The 22053-nt window shown below is 39.6% G+C and overlaps 1 protein-coding gene across 1 annotated transcript in view; it reads left to right on the plus strand.

Annotated features, from left to right (window-relative positions):
* The window catches only part of LOC126161539 (N-acetylglucosamine-6-sulfatase-like), a 110582-nt gene extending 94646 nt beyond the window's left edge, over positions 1-15936 (plus strand). The window contains exons 8-9 of the mRNA XM_049917464.1: positions 7392-7508; positions 15093-15936. Coding sequence (XP_049773421.1) covers positions 7392-7508; positions 15093-15248 — 273 coding nt within the window. The 3' untranslated portion in view covers positions 15249-15936. The remainder of the gene's footprint in view (positions 1-7391; positions 7509-15092) is intronic.
* The last annotated feature ends 6117 nt before the right edge of the window (positions 15937-22053 follow it).

A 22053-nucleotide genomic window follows, 5' to 3' on the forward strand; every position in this document is an offset into this window, starting at 1 on the left:
CTCCACCTCAAAGATGGCTACATCAGTACCTTTGTCCATATCAAACCTGCTAACCACTAGCAATACCTCCACTATGAAAACTGCCACCCATTCAACACAAAAAAAGTCCCTTCCAAACAGCCTAGTCACCCATGGTCATCACATCTGCAGTGACAAGTGGTCCCTCTCAAAATATACCGAGTATCTCACTGAAGCCTTCACAGACCTTGTACGAAAACAAATCTCCTATGCCTTATCTTTCCAGTCTCCCATTAACTCCAAAGTCTCACTGTCCATCTACAGAGAAGCATTCCCCTCATAACTCAGTAGCACCAAGGACTAGAGCAACTGAATTACATTCTCTGCCAGGGTTTTGACTACCTCTCGTCATGCTCTGAAATGAGAAATGTCCTGCCCACCATCATTCCCAACCCTTCCACAGTGGTATTCCACAATCCACTGAACTTACGCAATACACTCGTCCATCCTTACACAACTCCTGCTCCCAACCCTTTACCTCAGGGCTCATATCCCTGTAATAGACCTAGATGCAAGGCCTGTCCCATCCATCCTCCCACCACCATCTACTCCAGTCCGGTCACAAACATCATCTATCCCATCAAAGAGAGGGCTACCTGTGAAACCAGTTATGTGATCTACAAGCTAAGCTACAACCACTGTGCTGCATTCTATGTGGGCATGACAACCAACAAGGCGCCTATCAACGTAAATGGCCATCGACAAACTGTAGCCAAGAAACAAGTGGACCACCCTGTTGCTGAGCACGCTGCCCAGTATGACATCGTTCATTTCAATGACTGCTTCACAGCCTGTGCCATATGGGTCCTTCCCATCAACACTAGCTTTTTGAATTGTGCAGGCAGGAATTCCCCCTGCAATATATCCTACATTCCTGTAACCCTCTTGGCCTCAACTTTTGTTAGTAATTGTCCTCATCCATCCAGCCCCTTCCCTGTTTCCATTCCAGCACTACACAGCCCTCATTCCACCAATGCACCCAGTCTTTTTACTTCATCTCCCAGCCCTCTGTCTAAACTCCCAACTGCACCTAGCTGTCCTACCCTCTAACTGACGGGGAACATGTACACCATCCTTATCAGTTGCATGAAGTTAGAGGAGACATTTACCCATATCCAACCAAAATATACCCAATATACTAATCAGGAACTATTCATTCACAACAAAAAAACTAAAGCTGTATGTGTACAAAGGTCATGTGTTTAAGGACATCAAACTACTTAATTCACATGTATCTAAATCATGTGGAATTTGTGATGAATCTTCTGATTATAATGCATGAAGCATCTTTTCACTACTGATGAGGCAACCTTCCCTCTGTTCTGTTCAGTGAATAGAGTGGTAGAGCTTGTTGTAAGAATCAGTGGATTGTTTAAGAATGTCAGGAACAGATCCAAGCAATAATCTATGTGATTAAACCCTTACTTTTCTGTGATGATAGTCACAGCAAATAATTTTCCTGATGCTACTTCCTAATGGCAAGAAATTCAGCTGAAAATAATTTTCCAATTGGATATGTGTTGCTGCACTGGTAGTAGCTTCCCAGATACAAGGATGGAAAAGCAGACACCGCAGATTCATGGCGTTTACCTTGTGTGTGACAAAAACTGTGGCTCAGCTCCAGGTCAGTAACATAGCAACAGGCACTTGGAATTTCAAACAATCAGACACAGTGTGTGTCAGGGTTTTTATATACACAGATTATCATTAAATTTTTACAATGTTTTATACTTACAATTCAGTTACTCCACAAGCCATAAAAATTGCTTCCCCAATAATGGAATACAAGAAGTATATAGCATCCAGTTTTGGAGACTACAGAGATATCTCAATCTTAATTGGAAAACTGACATTGTAGAGTTAATAAATGCTTTAGTTCATTTATGTTTTCAATATGTATGACTTAAAAAATTAGAAATCAGTTTATTCTGGATAACTGAATTCAACAGTGAAGTACAGAAATCCTTTTTTGACATTCAGCTTCCAGGTCTAATATTTTTGGAATATAGCTACATCTATACTTCTCAAGCCACACTGTGGGATGTGACAGAAGGTACTTCATGCATGACAATCATTTCCCTTACCTTTCTCCATTCATGAGTGGTATGAGACACAAGGGAGTATCAGTAAGCCTCTGCGTGAACTCTATTTTCTATGATTTTCTAGTAGTTGTCATTTCACAAGACTTGTCTGGAAGGAAGCAATACATGCTCAAGTTTTCTGGAAACACCCATCCTTGGAATTTTAACAGTAAATCTCTTTCAGTGACGCATAACAACACTCTTGTAACACCTGCCACTGGAGTTTGCTGAGCATGTCTGTAATGCTCTCATAATCACTACATTAATTCGTGACAAAACACACCACTCTATATTAGTCTCTCTCTCTCTCATGATCAATTACATTTCCTTTAGATTCTTTCAATGAATATCAGCCTGGTATCTGTTTTTCTTAAAACTAGTTTCACCTGATCATTACACTTATGCCGCTTTAGTCAGTTACTCCTAGATATTTTTATGGTTATTGTCATTTTCAGTAATGTTTCATCAATAGTGTAACCAAATAGTAATGGGTCTCTCTGCCAATTTATGTGCAATATGTTACATTTATTTGTGTTAATTGTCAACTGCCAGATCCCTCACCAATTGTCAGTTCTCTGAAGATCTTCCTGCATTTCGCTACAGCTTTCTGATGTTGAAACCTTTTTACAGCCAACTGGATTGTCCACAAATTGCTTCAAGGACCTTCTGATGTTATCTGCTAATCATTTACATATATTTTAAATAGTAATGGCCCTGTAATACTGCCTTGGAGTACTCCCACGGCTACTTTTACTTCTTTTGGTTTAATCCCACAGAGAATGATATGTTGAGTTCTACTTGTGCTAGAAGGAAATTATAAGAAGTATTTTGAGGCATTTTGAAGATCTGTTAACAACACAGAGCTTTACCTGGCATGATCCTCTTGGAGGTAGTCTGCTGTCCATTCCTCTGAGCTTTGAACTGACTTACCTTGGCAGTTACAGGTGGGCTTACAGTTTAATGTGGACTTTGAACCAAGCCACGAGTCAACATTTTTCGCATCAATAAACATTGCCAGGCATGAAAGAACTGATTGGAGAGAGATAAAACTCCTAAGATTGGCTAGGGATTGAACCAGAGATCTTTGGATCCTTTGTCTGACATGTTTCTGCTGTGCCACAGCTGATATTGGTCTTACAACATTTTTCAAAGACCTCTTTAAAAACCTTCACATTTTGACAACTGCTTCACAGTTCATATATTAGTTAATGTCCTTTATCATTTCCAATATTTCTCATTCTAACAAGACTACAGGGGTTTCAGACCAGGGCAGATAGAGCAGATATACATGTATTTAACAATGTGCCTGAGCTTTTTAGATTCTTTTGGATATATTAGTGGTATTTAATATATTTAAAAAGAAAGATGATGAGACTTACCAAACAAAAGCGCTGGCAGGTCGATAGACACACAAACAAACACAAACATACACACAAAATTCTAGCTTTCGCAACCAACGGTTGCCTCGTCAGGAAAGAGGGAAGGAGAAGGAAAGACAAAAGGATATGGGTTTTAAGGGAGAGGGTAAGGAGTCATTCCAATCCCGGGAGCGGAAAGACTTACCTTAGGGGGAAAAAAGGACAGGTATACACTCGCACACACACACATATCCATCCACACATACACAGACACAAGCAGACATTTGTAAAGGCAAAGAGTTTGGGCAGAGATGTCAGTCGGGACGGAAGTACAGAGGCAAAGATGATGTTGAAAGACAGGTGAGGTATGAGCGGCGGCAGATTGAAATTAGAAATTAGCGGAGATTGAGGCCTGGCGGATAGCGAGAAGAGAGGATATGCTGAAGGGCAAGTTCCCATCTCCGGAGTTCTGACAGGTTGGTGTTAGTGGGAAGTATCCAGATAACCCGGACGGTGTAACACTGTGCCAAGATGTGCTGGCCGTGCACCAAGGCATGTTTAGCCACAGGGTGATCCTCATTACCAACATGCCTAACATGGCTAAACATGCCTTGGTGCACGGCCAGCACATCTTGGCACAGTGTTACACCGTCCGGGTTATCTGGATACTTCCCACTAACACCAACCTGTCAGAACTCCGGAGATGGGAACTTGCCCTTCAGCATATCCTCTCTTCTCGCTATCCGCCAGGCCTCAATCTCCGCTAATTTCTAATTTCAATCTGCCGCCGCTCATACCTCACCTGTCTTTCAACATCATCTTTGCCTCTGTACTTCCGTCCCGACTGACATCTCTGCCCAAACTCTTTGCCTTTACAAATGTCTGCTTGTGTCTGTGTATGTGTGGATGGATATGTGTGTGTGTGTGCGAGTGTATACCTGTCCTTTTTTCCCCCTAAGGTAAGCCTTTCCGCTCCCGGGATTGGAATGACTCCTTACCCTCTCCCTTAAAACCCATATCCTTTTGTCTTTCCTTCTCCTTCCCTCTTTCCTGACGAGGAACCGTTGGTTGCGAAAGCTAGAATTTTGTGTGTATGTTTGTGTTTGTTTGTGTGTCTATCGACCTGCCAGCGCTTTTGTTTGGTAAGTCTCATCATCTTTCTTTTTAAATATATTTTTCCCACGTGGAATGTTTCCCTCTATTATTTTCATATCATTAATTTGAACCCAACAATCACGTTTGTTAGTGGTATTTAAGATAGAATTGAACTGCAACTCATTTGCCCCACTGAAATCTGTCTTTACAGAAATTCTTAAAATTAATGTTTTAGGTTATAGTCATATCAGCATTAACAGTGTAATATTCATTAAGTTAAGTCAACTTTTTGTTTTTTTCTTACATAAAATCCACATCCTATATTTGTACATTGTCTCCTGGCCCATCTGTGAAATATGGTTCATGCGATTTGACATGATGTGATGTAAAATTCCTTTGTCTGGCTTGTCTTTACCTTTGGCATCAACGTTTACGTCAATATCCCACAGGCTCATAATATATTTGTTGTCTAGACACACTTTCTCACCAGATTACTCACTATTATGGAACCAAATTATCTAATGATTTTTATGTCAGCAAGACGTAAACTGATGTTTAATTCCTCTTTATTTTGTGGCACATGAGCCATCTTGGAATACTGTGTCAGATTCTTGTATATTGAGAGATCATTCTCAATTACACCCAATGATATTAACTAACAGCAACTGCTACATTGTTTCCCTTCCTCTTTTTTGTAAGAGTGTAGTATCCTGTCTGAATACTAGTAATTAGTTTGTTTGAAACTTGATTTAGGGAGACAGAGATAAATTTATGTCAAGGTGGCTGGAGAAAATTTGAGTGCCACTTCCTTAAAATAAAAGAAAGTGTTATCTGTGAAATGCTCAACTTGGTACAGCACCTTTACATTTTAACCGTTTCTTCTTAATGTCAAATGAACTCATTTTAAATCTTGCATATTTTTGGTGATTGAGAATCTTGTGATGAAAATCACTTTAGTTTAATTTCATTTAGTCATTATGAATTCTTACTTGTATCCCAATAAAGTTTTTGAGTGGATTCTGTTATCAACAGAATCTAGTCAGGAATATGAATTACCTCATTGTCCATTGAGATGAGATTATCCTGCAAATTTTCTAGACTAACTTTTTTCTATAACTTTGAACACCTCTAAAATACTTCACACTTTTTTTATATAAAAACAAGGCTCTCAGAAATTAAACTATAATAAATTATATACAAAAGAACAGCTAGTACTCTGCCTTATGGGATCTCTGTATACGAAATTTCAAACTATAGCTTTCCATTCACTTCCATTTTTGGTTCTGACAGCTGTACACCTGTGGTGGCTAACTCTAAAGGGTGGACAAGACATTGTTAAGTAAGAAATTGATTAAGGTGAGGAGAAACACTTTCAAGTGAGGTTTGGCTCACACTTGATTCATGGTAGCTACACCATGTGGTAGACTTGGTGTAGTGAGAAATGAATGGTAATGTGTGAGTGAAGAGGGATAAGCACAGATTTCAGATGGTCTAGGAAGTGGCTTTGGTTCAAGGAAATTCATATGCTGGGTAACCAAAGAAAAGACACATTCATGGGTGTTTTTACATGAGCAGCTACAGCCAGGGATAAGTCACTAATTTTCAATTGCTCTGTTTATAACAATATTATGAAAACAATAGATCACTACTCACCATACAGAGGAAATGAGGAGTCACAGACAGGCACAATGAAAAGACCATTGTACATTCAGTTATAAAGACTGCCACACATTTTAGCTCATAATATTTTTGTTATTCCATCTTAGCCTTCCCATTGTTTGGTTTTGCCTGTCAACCTTTTATCTGTTTTTCCCCTGCAGTAAAATGAACGCAGCACTCCCTTCTCAGTACACATTGAGGCCTTTATCTATTATATTATAAACACTCTGCATCCCAGAGATTCTCGTCTATGATGAGCTCTATGGAACATTGGGAATGATTGGGCAGTGCCCTTATTTCACCGATCCTCTAGATGTCAGACCTACTTATCAAGCAATATGTCTGCTATATTGCATATTTTATGAGCCTCCATAGCACAGTGTCATGTCTGACTGCAACACAGAGGCCCGTGTTCAATACCCAATACTGCCAGGGAGTTTTCCTTAGTGGGTGGACTGGTTACAGGGTACACTCAGGAGGCCAACTGAAGAAATACTTGTATGAGAAATAGTGGCTTTGAGGTTAAAAAAGCCAACAGCAGCCGGGAGAGTGGTGTGTGACCCCATGTTCCTCCATACCACATCCAATGATGCCATTGGCAGTGGAAGAAATGGCAGTCAATCAATCCTAATCTACCCATCTTGGACAGGATGCAGAGCTTTATAACTTTGTATCTTGTCTTTAAGGGCCTTTTTTATCTACCTTAGTTTATTGCTGAAGAATTTAATTGGTTAAGTAAGCTATATGTTTCTACGAAAGGCAAATATTAATCTGAGGATAATTTGGATGATACTTTAACTTAATACTACAGTGGAGCACTTGTTATGAGACTCAGTTATTGCATTAACTGACGGATCTGTCAGTCTCTGGTAGAATATTTTATACATTATGAATGAAAAACCACACATCACCGGTGCAATATTGTACAATATTATATATTACAATATTGTAGAATATTACACCAGCACCATGTCTTTTTTAATTTATGGTACGACTGGGTAATCTTGTAAATTGATGAGAAGAATAGGATTTATGACAATCATCATCCATATTTAAAATTTTTGTCTCTGTAATGACATGAAAAGTCAGTATTTAAACAGGTATTGCCATTAATAATAGTATGTAATGTAAATCAATTTTCATATGCACCAAAGTACATAATTCTCTATAAATTTTACAGTATTGCTCCGTCGATGGTTCTTGTAAATGCCAGGATTCACGTAATAACACGTATAGCTGTCTGCGGCGTATATCAGCTGCAGAAAATATCCTGTATTGCCAGTTTGATGATGATGAGGTAAAGTACCTTTTTGCTTTTTTCCCCCCTATTTATTGTGCTTTGTAACCAAACAATGTTTATATGTCAACAAATACACTGTAGCCACCTGAAATACAACTTATTCCATGCCAATGACCTCAACCTATTCCATCACACATCCACCTAAACAACATCCTTGTCCCCCTAGTCCATCCCTATGTCGCCCCCCCCCCCTTTCTCCCTCCCTCCACACACACACACACACACACACATACACACACACACACACACACACACACACACACACACACACACACACATCATGCCCTATAGCATATACCTGGTGCAATTGTCCCATAGCTAACTGTGCTACAACTACTGCGCATGTGAGGTTTTGACAACTTCCAGATGTTTAACCCATTAATGGCCACCACCAAACTGGGACCAGCAGTAACATGCCATCACACTCGTGACCTCAGCTGCTGGTTCAGTGGCTGTGCCATTTGGGTACTTCTCGCATCACATTCAGCAGCTGGGCACTGTCCTCTGCCACATCCTCTGGTTCTGCAAATCCCTTAACCAAAGCCTCCACTGTTTGTGGGGGGTGGGGGCGGGGGAGGGAGGGAGGAAGGGAGGGAGGGAGGGAGGGAGGAAGGGAGGGAGGGAGGGAGGAGGGGGAAGAAAGAGAGAGAGAGAGAGAGAGAGAGAGAGAGAGAGAGAGAGAGAGAGAGAGAAAGAGAGAGAACAAATGCTTGAACATCTGAGAGATATTCTGGACCTGACATTCATATCCATGTGAATTGTTAGATCTCAAGCTGCTAAAATTTATCATAAAAAAGTGACTTGTCTTATTCAGGATGGGCAGTAAGCCTGGAACAACATCATCTGGCTCTCTATGAATTATATTACTTAAGGAAGGAAGAGTAGGGTTTCACACCTACAATGATATTGAATTTATACGTATACTGTGTATTAGTTCTGATAAACTTTCATGCTGATTTGCTTGGTGGATATTGCACAACATGCTGAGATCGTTCAGTTAATGGTTGTTAATGTAAATCACTTGAAACTTTGCAAAGTAAGATACTGACTTCAGTTCTGATGGACACACAAGTAAGAAAACAACTTGAAGTATAGTATTGCAAATCTGCCAACACATTCAAAAATTTGTTGAATATTTCCACCTTAAATAAGATAACATTTTGAGGAGATTTATGTGAATTCTGCTGAAAACTATTAGTACACAAAACAAATTGATATCTGACATTAATTTATGTCAGAGAGAGAGTGTGTGTGTGTGTGTGTGTGTGTGTGTGTGTGTGTGTGTATCGATAGCTGCAACATATGTCAGACAGTCAAGCCATGAAATACTACATCTCTCAGACATGCCATGTAAGCAGGAGATCCTGGGTTCGAGTCCCGATCGGGTCACACATTTTCACCTGTCTCCATTGATATATATCAACGCCCGTCAGCAGTTGAAGACATAAATATATATAGTGCTAATGTCCGAAAGAACAGACACCATATCCATATAAGTATATAGTTCTGGCAATACCGGCCATGACCTTCCTCTTCTGTGCGGATGCACACATATTACCTGAACCCTTACGGGACTTGGTAAGAATGTCTTCCATGAGTAATGAGTGTGTTGCGTAGGGACACTACGAATGTAGTGTGTGGATATATAAGGTGGGTCTCGCGGGAGGTGTGCGCGAGATATTCCCTGCCGTTCCACTATCCTCTGTGCCCTCAGTGTCTCAGATCCGATGGATAGAGCATCTGCCATGTAAGCTGGAGATCCCGGGTTCGAGTCCTGGTCGGGGCACACATTTTCACCTGTCCCTGTTCATATGTATCAATGCCTGTCAGCAGCTGAAGGTATTAATATATAATTCTAATTTCATATCACAATACTGTTTGGCAAAATAAGAAAGGTGTACTGCTACACTTTGCTATCAGTTGTGTTCCTTGTGACCTGAAAATGGCAAGATATTTTCTATTTTTCTTTCATTTCAGACTCGAAATCGCTATATCATATTGCAATTTTAGGGTGTTACAATTTTTGGCACTGTTATCTTACTGCATTAGATGCGTCAAGACACATATTTTCTTCACTGATGCTGTTTAACTAGTATATGCAGATTTTATTTTACTTCACCATGAAAACAAAAAGCTTATGATATCAGCTACTGTGTTGTTATATGTATCATATTCTTCAGCTGCTGCTGTTGTCTTCAAACCGAAAACTGGTTTGATGTAGCCTTCCATGCTACTCTATCCATGGAAACCTTTTCATTTCTGAATAACAACTGTAACCCGCATCCATTAGAAACTGCTTACTGTGGTTGTCTCTTGGTTTCCCTCTGAATTTTCAATCGCCACACTGCCCTCTCACACTAAGTTCCTTGATGTCTCAGAACGTGTCCTATCAACTGATCCCTTCTTTTAGTCAAATGATGCCCCAAATTTCTTTTCTCCCCAATTTTATGTCCTGTTCATGCAGCCACTGAACTTCACTAATCCCCACTACATCTAACTTCAACTTTTATCTATACATCTACATCATACTCCATAAGTCACCGAATGGAGTGTGGCAGAGGGTACTTTCAGTACCACCATCTGATCCCTCCAACCGTGTTCCACTTGTGAATAGTTCTTGGGAAGAACGATTGTTGGTAAGCCTCTGTATTGGCTCTAATTTCTCGAATTTCCTGTTGTGGTCAATATGCGAGATGTATGTGGAGGGGGGGAGTAATATGTTGTCTGACTACTCCTGAAAAGTTCTGTCCCGAAATTTCAGTAGCAAATCTCTCCGTGATGCACAATGTCTCTCTTGTAACGTCTGCCATTGGAGTTTGTTTAGCATCTCCGTAACGCTCTCTCGCCTGCTAAACGATTCCGTGATAAAACGCGCCGCTCTTCGTTGTATCTTCTCTATCTCCTCTATCAGTCCTACCTGAAAGGGATCCCAGATAGATGAACAATACTCAAGAATCTGGCGAACAAGTGCCCTATAAGTCACTTCTTTCGTGGATGAGTTACATTTCCTTAAGATTCTTCTGATGAATCTGAGTCTTGTGTCTGCTGTTTTATATGGTCATTCCACTTAAGGTCGTTCTGGATAGTGACACCTAGATATTTTACGGCAGACATTGTCTCCAGCTGTTTGTCATCAATAGTGTAGCCGTACAGTAGTGGATTTCTTTTCCTATGAATGCGCAATATATTACATTTATTTATGTTCAGGGTCAAATGCCAGAGTCTGCACCATTCATCAGTTCTCTGCAGGTCATTCTGCAAATTCTTACTATATTCTGGCATTGCTACGTTTATATAGACAACTGCATCTGCAAATAGCCTTAAAGAGCATCTGACGCTTTCTATTAGATCATTAATACATATTGTGAACAGCAACGGTCCTATCACACTTCCACGTGGTACTCTGGATATTACCTTTATATCTGTCGATTTAGTTCTGTTAAGAGTGACGTGTTGAGCTCTAGCTGCAAGAAAGTCTTGAATCCAATCGCAGGTCTGCTCCAATACTCCATAAGCTCGTATTTTTTCCATTAAACGGCAATGCGGGATGGTGTCAAATGCCTTACTGAAATCAAAGAACATGGCATCAGATTGAGCACCATTGTCCTCTGCGCTGTGCATCTCGTGGAGGAACAGAGCGAGCTAAGTTCTGCAGGATCTCTGTTTGCAGAATCCATGTTGGTTTTTATAGAGGAGCCGTTCATTTTCCATGAACGTCATAATTTTTGAGCATAAAACATGTTCCATAATTCTACAACGGATTGACATCATCGATATAGGTCTATAATTGTGTGGATCTGTCTTACGGCCTCTCTTAAAAATGAGAATGCCCTGCACTTTTTTTCCAGGCATTAGGTACCTTTTGTTGCTAAAGCAATCTACGATAAATTACTGCTAGAAGGGGAGTAAGTTCTTTTGCATAATCTTATAGGTATCTCATCTGGTCCCGAAGCCTTTCCACTACTAAGCGATTGTAGCTGCATTGAAATTCCGCTATCGATTATCTCAATATCTGCCATTTTGACGTTCGCACGACAATTGAAAGGAGGGGCAGTGTTACAATCTTCCGTGGTGAAACAACTTTGGAAACCCGAATTCAGTGTTTTGGTCCTCTCTTTGTTATCTTCTGTTTCGGTGCCGGTGTGGTCGCTGAGAGAATGAATAGATGATTTTGACCCACTTACTGATTTTACATATGACCAAAATCTTTTAGGGTTTTTACTCAGGTCGGTTGACAATGTCTTAAATTTTGAAATCATTGAACACTTCTCTCATTGCTCTCCTTACGCTCATTTTCACTTTGTTCGGTTTTTGTTTGTTCAGCTAGGTTTTTACTTCTCACAAATCTGACATGAAGTGCTCTTCGTTTGTGTAGCACTTTTCTAAGATGGCTATTAAATCATGGTGGAGGTTTTCATCCATTAAAACCTTACTCGGAACATACTTGTCTAGGGCATATTGAACGATGCATTTGAAATTTTTCCATTTGTTCTCCACATCTTCGTCCCCATCACCGAATATTTGATGCTGATTGCTGAGATATTCTGAAATTTGTATCCTGTCACCCTTGCTGAGCAAATATGTCTTCCTACATTTCTTAACATTCCTTGTAGGACCTGTCGTCATAGATGCTGTCACAGACTTATGATCATTGATACCTTCCTCTACATTAACTGATTCAATAAGTTCAGGTCTGTTTGTTGCCAGAAGGTGCAAGATGTTACTGTCAAGAGTTGGTTCTCTAACTATCTACTCAAATTAATTTTTGGACAAGACATCCAGAACAAGGCCACATGATTCCCTGTCTCTGGCACCAGTTTTGATGCCATAACACTCCCAATCTATACCTGGCAAGTTGAAGTCACCCTCTACTACAATGGCATGATCAGGAAAATTACTAATGATATTCTGCAAGCTCTGTCTGAAGCATTCTACAACTGCAGATCCTGACCCAGGTGGTCTATAAAAGCATCCGATCACCATTTTTGACCGTTCTTTGATACTCAGTTTCATCCAGATTAATTCACATTCAGAATCCGTGATAACCTTGCTAGATTTTATCAAATTTTTTACTGCAATAAACAAGCCACTATTGGTGACTAACCTATCCTTACGATAAACATTCCCATCTGAACTTAGGATTTCGTTGTCATTGATGTCTGGCTTCAACCAGCTTTCTGTTCCCAATACTATTTGTGCATTATAACCTTCAATAAGTGATACAAATTCTGGGACCTTTCCTTAGATGCTCCTACAATTTACTAAAATCATACTAATCTTTTCTATCTCTTAACTGCCCAAGATTCTCTGAGGTTGCTGTGGCTGATTTTACAGGCAAAACGTGTTTGCTCTCAAGGGAGGGGTCTTCTAACCTAAAAAAGCCCCATGTGCACACCACACATAATCCGCTATTGTAGTAGCTGTTTCCTGCATGTAGTGCACACTTGACCTATTAAGGGGAACCCTACAATTCTGCTCCTGATAGCAGAGGTCAAGAAATTTGCATCCAATACTGTCGCAAGGCTGTCTGAGCCCCTGAGGCTCATTTAAATTAATGTCAAATAATCAACTCTTTTTATACAGAAATATCTAAGCAAAATTCATATGAAAGTCCAGAATATGTTGTCAGGTCAAAAAACATTTTCAGGCAGAATAACAAACAAATCACTGAAGATAGCACATAGAGTGATGAACCATGAATATGTAAAAGGAAGATAAATTAATTATGCCTTGCATGGGATGGGAATTTTCAATTTTTCTTTACAAGCCTATCAATTAATAAGACCTACTGTATCCAAAGGTGACTGTTTTCAACCCATTCCAGACAACAGATATTTAAATCCACTATCCTACTTATGCCTATTCTGAGAAGTTAAATTTTGCCACATTCTGTATGCATTTATGCATCCTTGATCTTAGCCAATTAGCTTTGCAACATTGCAGTGTTTATTCATTATTATACACCCTACACTCTACATTTATATTTATTGTTTCCATATCACTTGATATCAATTCTGTTTTTCTACATCCTGTCATAATTATCAGTGATTGTCATTGTAATAATGGTATACTAATGAACACTTTCAAAGTCACTATTAAATATCCTATGTAACATTGACTTCAAATTCTACCAATAGACTGTTGTGCTTATACTGCTCATTCACTACACAAAGATATTTTGTGATTGACCATAACTGAAGATTGTCCACATTGTTTTGTCCACCACCTTTGTGACAGTATACATCTTCAAGACTGGTGCTAAGGTGTGACTTTACAACACTGTTGCATTTGTCACAGGAGTGGGATTAGTTAACTCTTCCACGAGTTCCACATTAGTACTGTTATGTGTCGACAGAAGTGCCGACACAGTGTTATTTAGACGGGCCGAATAGGCACGCTATAATCTCACCCAGAATATCGTGAAGTCTGAAACAGGATGCTCAATGAATGCTAATAAGAAAAGAACGGAGCGTCTCATATACTTAACTTTATTCTCTTGTGTGGTACATCTCTATGGTGAATACAAGTAAGACTCTCTCCAGATATGGTTAACTGCGCCTTGCTAGGTCGTAGCTATGGACTTAGCTGAAGGCTATTCTAACTGTCTCTCGGCAAATGAGAGGAAGGCTTCGTACGTCTAGTCGCTAGCAATGTCGTCCGTACAACTGGGGCGAGTGCTAGTCCGCCTCTCTAGACCTGCCATGTGGTGGCGCTAGGTCTGCAACTACTGACAGTGGCGACACGCGGGTCCGACACGTACTAATGGACCGCGGCCGATTTAAGCTACCACCTAGCAAGTGTGGTGTCTGCGCGGTGACACCACAAGTACAGTCTAAAATTATGAAATCCAGATATAAATTAATAACTGACATTTATTTGTAGTAATTTCTGGTCTGCAATAAAAGACAAGGTAGATGCTGTTTGTATATTCCACTTAAATTAAATGAAATAATTATTGATTGATGCCACAGCATTAGACATTTTACTTTATCTACATGAAAGGACCTAACAATAGCAAATACACTACATGCAAATCCACATTCCTGCTCTGACCTTTCACACCTCTGTGCTCTCACAGTCTCATTATGGTTGCAGGTTACATTATTACGACACTCACAACAATGCCTAGCTTTTAACATAATTCATTAATGATTGTTCAAAATTAAGCCTTCACACAAAGCGTATCCTAGCAATGCGTGAGCACTGAAACCTCATAGCTTTCATAAACATCTGGTTATGTATGCATGGAATGCCTTTTGTTTTTATTTTCATTTAGTAAACAAGTGAGTACTTACTGTGCATGTGTGTAAATAATTTAAATACGATGATTTGAAAACTGGTGAACAGAACCCACCTCATCCAACAGTGAAGGAGACAAATCAAACTGCTACTATTTTTTCTATATTCCCAACATGTACAAATAACATGAGAAAATATGTATGAGCTATCTTAACTGTACTGTTTATAGTTGTCTTTGAGAAAACATGAACACTTAATAGATTACTGCAGAAAGTTTTTATTTTACATATTGCCTATGATGTGAAGAGTTCACAATCTGATTTATTTTTATTTGGTTTTCAGGCTTTCAAGGAAGCATATGACATCAATGCAGACCCAGATCAATTAAACAACTTAGCATACCAGCTGAGTGCAGATGTAGTGAGTGAATATGAAAGTACACTGCAGTACATGTCCACATGTGCAGGAGCAGCATGCAACAGTCCACCAAAACAATGAGAGTGCTGCACAGTTGTACAATGATATGCAAAATAAATACAATTTTTACGTAATAATAAATTTCACCTAATAACAGAACAGAAAAAGAAGGAAGGAATATTAGGGTTTAACATCCCATAGAAACTGAGGTCACTAGAGATAGAGCAACAGCTCGGAGTTTGTCAAGGGCGGGGAAGGAAATTGGGCATGCCTTTGAAGGAACCACCCCAACATTTTTCTGGAGCAATTTAAGGGAAGCACAGAAAACCTAAATTTGGATAATTGTACACAGATTTAAATCATCCTCCTCCTGAATGTGAGTCCAGCATGCTGACCACTATGCAATCTCACGTAACGATAACAGAACAATACTGAGAAAAAATACTTATACTTGGTACAGTTAAGTCAGGTAAATGATGCTTCATTTGAACTACAAAAGTCTTCATGATGAATGGGTGTCATGCACACAAAATGTGAACGGGCAACTGATGAATGTGCAGGTGACAGCACAATATCTGCACTAATGTCACATCATGAGGTGCATCCGCTGGATGGAATGTAGTGGCTTCCCAGCCTCAGTATGGAGATGAGTATGGGGGCTTGTTCTCTAATCTTCAGAAGTCAATCTAATGCTCTCTTGATAAATGGCATTTATCTTTTTTAAGATATGAAGATTGTGTGAATCCAAATATGCTACAACAACAACTGAGGTGGGACCAAAAAATATTTCTCTATTCTTCCCATCTCACTACAGGAACCTAACCAAAACCTTAGAAGTTGGAGCAGACCTCCTCAGGGCATGTTATGTGTGGTGAAACAATACAGGAACACATTAAAATTGACATGCACAGCTTTATTCATGAAAAATTTAATACCAGTATTCTTTGCTCTTTTCTTCAACCTCTTCAGCATCAGCTACAGCTGATGACATTTAGTTGCTTGCTGTGAGGAGGTACCTGCTATGAAGGAGAGACCCTTTTTATGTTGCTTCCAGTTGTATTATGTTGCTCAGACTAGAATGGCAGCTTCTGTGCCTACCTTGGAAGTTATTCAGAAGATTATTTTTTTCCCAGAAGCCAAACAAGGCTGTTGATGATCATCTGCAAAAAAGTCTCTCTCACATGCTGGCAAAATCACAATATCTTTCTTACAGGATTTTGTAAACTGTCCAGCTACCCAGATCCCTTTAAAAAGTTCCTCGAACATTTCATTTCCTTGAGGGTTCAGTTGTAGCAGTACCCCCTGCCCACTGCCCCCCCCCCCCCCCCCACCTTCCCCACAAATTCTGCCAGGGCCAAGTAGTATATTTTTTTCTACAGACAAGACAGATATTAATTCCCTAGACACATCCATATTCAAATACAAAGATATGTAACGGGCAGAATACAGCACTGTGCTCGGCTATGCCTGTATAAGGCAACAAGTGTATGGCACAGTTGTTAGATTGGTTATTGCTACTACAATGGCAGGTTATCAAGATTTAAGTGAGTTCCAATGTAGTGGTATAGACAGTGCATGAGCAATGGGACACAACATCTCCGAGGTAGCAATAAAGTGGGGATTTTCCTGTATAAACAGTTCACAAGTGTACTGTGAATATCAGGAGTCTGGTAAAACATCAGATCTCAGATATCGCTGCATCCAGAAAAAGATCCTGCAAGAATGGGACCAACGATGACTGAAAAGAATCATTCAACATGACAGAAGTGCAACCCTTCTGCAAATTGCTGCAGATTTCAATGCTGGGTCATCAACGAGTGTCAGTGTGTGAACCATTCAACAAAACATCATTGATATGGGCTTTTGGAGCCAAAGGCCCATTCGTGTACCCTTGATGACTGCATGACACAAAGCTTTACACCTCACCTGGGCTTGCCAACACTGACAATGGACTGTTGATGACTGGAAACATGTTGCCTGGTCAGATGAGTCTCATTCCAAGTTGTATCGAGCAGATGGATGTGTAAGAGTATGGAGACAACCTCATGAATCCATGTCAGCAGGAAACTGTTCAAGCTGGTGAAGGCTCTGTAATGGTGCCAGGGGTATGCAGTTGGAGTGATATGGGATCCATGATATGTCTAGATATGACTGACAGATGACATGTACGTAAGCACCCTGTCTGATCACCTGCATCCATTCATGTCCTTTGTGTATTCCGACAGACATGGGCTATTCCAGCATGTCCCGAATTGCTACACAGTGGCTTCAGGAACACTCTTCTGAGTTTAAACACTTCTCCTGTCCATCAAACTCCACAGACATGAGCATCTTTTCTCCAAGGTTGCTGGCGGTGTTGTGATGTTGTCTCACACTAAATGTTCTTTATACAGACATTCTACCACTCTCCACTCAGTTAGATGTGGTGACCATACAAGAACACCATTTCAATGTACAGGTGCTGTTATAATTGTACCCTTCCCTCAACAATCTTTGTGATCGGCTACTATTCTCTTGTGGCTGGAAGAGAATGATTTACTGGACTTAGAAACTAATGAGATGAATTCTTTCCACTTCTGATTTTTTGCCAGGACTTGGTCCTCCTTATCTAAAAGGCAAATAATTGTCTCTTGATGGACTAGAGTGACATTCTCCATTCCACCAGGGCACAGACTGCCTCTTTTGCTCTCCTGATTTCTATGGCAGTGCTTCTCAGCCTTTCCCTATTCATGGACCAATTCTCAATCACAGTTTTCATTGCACCCCTTCCCCCATTTTGTTTCATATGATAACAATATTTAAAAACACTGTTTGATTTGTGATGGTATGTACTGGAATCCTGCACCAGAACTTCTGAAAAAAAAGCATAAATGCAAATTTTGAGATGTGGTACAACAGAACTTTATTTTTTACCAGTACAAATGTTGTATTCACTCTTTTAAAATGTACGGAAAAAGATTAAAACACTGCTTTAGGAAGTCTAAATTTAAAATACACTCCTCCGAAAGGTCATAGCAATGTAGCCTTTTTTAATACAAACACACGCGCGCCTCTGCGTGCATGTGGGAGGGGGTGTGCATAATGTACTTTGAGAATCTTAATGTTGAAGTCACAAACATTACCAATGGCCGAGAATAAGTAAATTTATTGCTATTTCATAAAACCAACTTGCACCTTGACAAAACCAGAATCAGTTGCCCTCTAATGCTCTCTGTCTTAACGGGTAGTGCATGAAAATACTCCTGAAGTTATCTTACCTGACAAAGAAGAAGTCTTCATTGAGTTCACAGCAAGTGGCATGATTAAGAGACAATTTAGTAATACTAAGATCTCTGAATTTTAGACAGGGTGGATTGATGAGTTTTCTGCATTCAAAACAAGAGCACTTTATGTACTGTTATCATTTTTAACACCCTACTTTTTCAAAACTGGGTTTTCTGCATTTGCTGGTTTGAAAACAAAATACAGATCTTAGCTAAACACACAAAAAGAACTCTGAAAGATTATTTCTAATACTAAATCCTCCTTCAAAAAACTTTGCTCTGTGAGATTGGCCCTATGGAGTAACTAATAATTATAAAACCTGCTTTTAGTTTAGTACTAAGTTAATTATTAGAGGCATTGTGTAATACTGCTACAGTCCTCTTTATAAGTGGGTTATATCAGTATAAATACGAATTTTAATTTCTTATTTTATCAGAATGTGTATTGCTTTTCTTTTCTTTCAGTAATATGATCAGTTTATGAATTAACATCTTTTTTTTCTTTTCTATAAGCTCGTGCCTAGCCATTTAGCATTACCATGATTCTCCCCCCCCCCCCCCCCCTCCCCATATCCACAGGTTGAGAATCACTATCTATGAGATGGTTGCATCAACGCCAAGGCAACTCAAGTTTATGACGTGGCTAACAAATTCCTACACATTGCCTTCATGTTAAAACATACACAGCTGGAAGTGCAGCTTCTATTTAGTCATTTTGAGCAGTCATTTTGGCAGCTTCCTTTCCTTTTGGGTTCTGTTCTTTGTGGGAAGAGTAATCGGGTTCTGTTCTTTGTGGGAAGAGTAATCAAATTGGAATCCTACTAATGTAATACACTTGTGTCTCTGACCAGTGAAATGACTGCCCACTGTATTCCATATAGAAGATGAAGGAGAAACAGATAATGATGCAGAAGAAGACATACATCACTAATGTAACACATAATTTAAACAAAAATTTTCATCTGCATTGTAACAGTTAGATGTCTGATTTCAGTATATACAACAAAATAACAAAACATGTGGTAATGAGATTTAAAGTATAAAAACCAGTCAAGTGAATAAACTGTCCTAACAGTGGCTGTGGGAAGATCATTCACTGTCTTCCTCAATTGTTTGAGTCAAGGACTCCCACAAGCATAGTTAAGATTAACAGTGCCTTACAATTCAGTTTAACTCTGATTTGTACAACCACAATAACAGAAAAATAATATTCAAATAGACTTTGTCTTGTTAAAATTTAGAGTGGATTCTTAAAATTTAGAGCGATTCTGTATTCTGCTGTGGAGGTTTGTTTTCAGTGATGAACAAGTATTCATTTGTCTATAAAATGTAACTAGGTACAAGGGTACGATCTGGGGAACAGTATTATGGAACTTTAAAGACATTCCTGAGAGTTCATTATTTCTATATGTGCTATGCGAAAGTATTATGCCATTTCTTCCTAATAGAAGGAAGGAAAGTTGGTGGGAGAGAACTGTAGGATTCCTCTGGATAGGTGAGAGTGCACTACACAGAAGAAACATTTGCTTAAGGCTAGGTCATACTTTGCGGTCTTCTGATAGAAGGCTCACCGGTCAAAATATGCAGAGTGCAAAACTGATCATGTACAAAGTACAGGCACTTAAAATACCAAGATTTTAACAGCACATTGCTCTGAATTTACCAACCTCTCCAGAAAAGCTGTCATACCCAGAGTATACTCTGAAATGAAAGGTGAACAAAAGCCAAGTAGACAGCTCCAAAATATTTAACAAGACATGGAACATATACCGACAGGATATCGTCATAGGAGAGGGAGTGTTCATAGCAGTCAACAAAAAGATTACATCTACTAAAATTGTGTCTCATTGAAAAGTTATCTGAACATGAGTAACCAGACAAGGTCAACTCAAATTAATCATCTAATTTTTTACCGCCTACCTGATTACACTATAACAGCTGTTGAATCATTCAAAGAAAGTCTATGCTCAGCATAGTGGAAGTACCTTAATCACACAGTATTAGTTGGAGGTGACTTTAACCCATCAAGAAGAGACTGGGATGCTGCACATGGTACAGACAGATAACCTTGTGCAGAAGTTCTGAACCTTTCTCTAAAAACAAACAAGTAGTGAGACAACCCACACATAACGAAAATATTTATTACCTAGAAGCTACAAACAGGCCTGAACTTATCGACAGTGTCAGTAGAGACACAGGGATTAGCAATCGTGGTATTACAGCCGGAATAATTAAAAAAAGTTAATAAACCTATCAAGAAGTCTGGGAAGATTTTATGATGGAAAGAGCACGTAAAAGTTGTTAGCATCCTGCTTAGACAATGAATGGACATCATTCAGTTCCTATATGATGGACATAGAGGAATTCTATGCAAAGCTTAAATTGATTGTTAATCTTGTTCTGGAGCACTGTGTATCTGGTAAGTGGATTAAGGATGGAAAAGACCTAATGTGGTTTAATAACAAAATGTGAGAAAACAGATTGTTGTAGCACTCTTGGTTCAAAAATGAACTTAGACATGTCAACATTCAAAAATTGGTAGAAACTTATGCATCTGTAAAAGGTGTGATCCACACAACTTCCACACTCATAGATTAGTGAAAGAGATAGTTAAGAATCCTAGAAAATACTGATAATATGTAAAACTGCTGAGTGGATCCAAGGCTACTCTTAGACCAGTCAATTGTGGCAAGAGTAGACAGCAAAAGGAAAATTGAAGTTTTAAATTTTCACAATACAGGGTGACTTGGACGGAATGTATTGGTTTAAAACACAGTCTCTGGTTGCTGAAGCTACAATGCGAGTAGCAGCATATGATGAGAGAGGCAGCCAAGTGGTGGGGATAAGAAGGAGATTGGGGCAGGTAGGGGGAGGGATGGCAGGTTAGGGGTATGAGCTGCTGGTGGAAGTGTTTAGGGATGAGGTTAAGGAGGGTAAGGCAGCTAGCTGCAGTTGAGAGGTTCGACGGAGGGCAGGGGGGCACAAAAGGAGGAAAGCAGTAAGATTGTGGGTGCATTGGTGGAATAGAGAGCTGTGTAGTGCTGGAATGGGAACCAGGAAGGGGCTGATGGGTAAGGACAATGATTAACGAATTAACGAAGGCTGAGGCTGGGAGGGTTATGGGAACATAGAATATATTCCAGGGACAGTTCCCACCTGCACAGTTCAGGGAAATTGGTGTTTGTTAGAAGGATCCAGACAGCATAGGCTGTGAAGCAGTCATTGATATGTTGGAGTTAGCAGTCATGTGTGCATGAGACATGCTTGCCTGTGTGTATGAATGGTATGTGTCTCTCTTTTGCGGATGAAGGCTGTGGCCGAATGCTTTATGTAAGTATCTTTTCATTGTATCTGTCTACAACTTAACATGTCTTTTTTTACAGCAAGTAGCAATCTGCCTTCTCCCACAGTGTTGTAATTCTTGCATTGCATACAATGATAGCAAAAGTTATGTTTTCCAATTTGTTTCAATCTAAGAACTTAGCTAAACCTTCAATACTGATATTGGCTTCATTAAATGCCCCATCTTCTGCAGTTGTTACACTAACAACAAAATCATTGTCATGCAAGATTGTCCCTTCTAAATCTCCTTTATTGCAATGCTTTTTGTTCTTGCTACTTGC

Source organism: Schistocerca cancellata, chromosome 2 (genome assembly GCF_023864275.1).
Source record: "Schistocerca cancellata isolate TAMUIC-IGC-003103 chromosome 2, iqSchCanc2.1, whole genome shotgun sequence".
Taxonomy (NCBI): domain Eukaryota; kingdom Metazoa; phylum Arthropoda; class Insecta; order Orthoptera; family Acrididae; genus Schistocerca; species Schistocerca cancellata.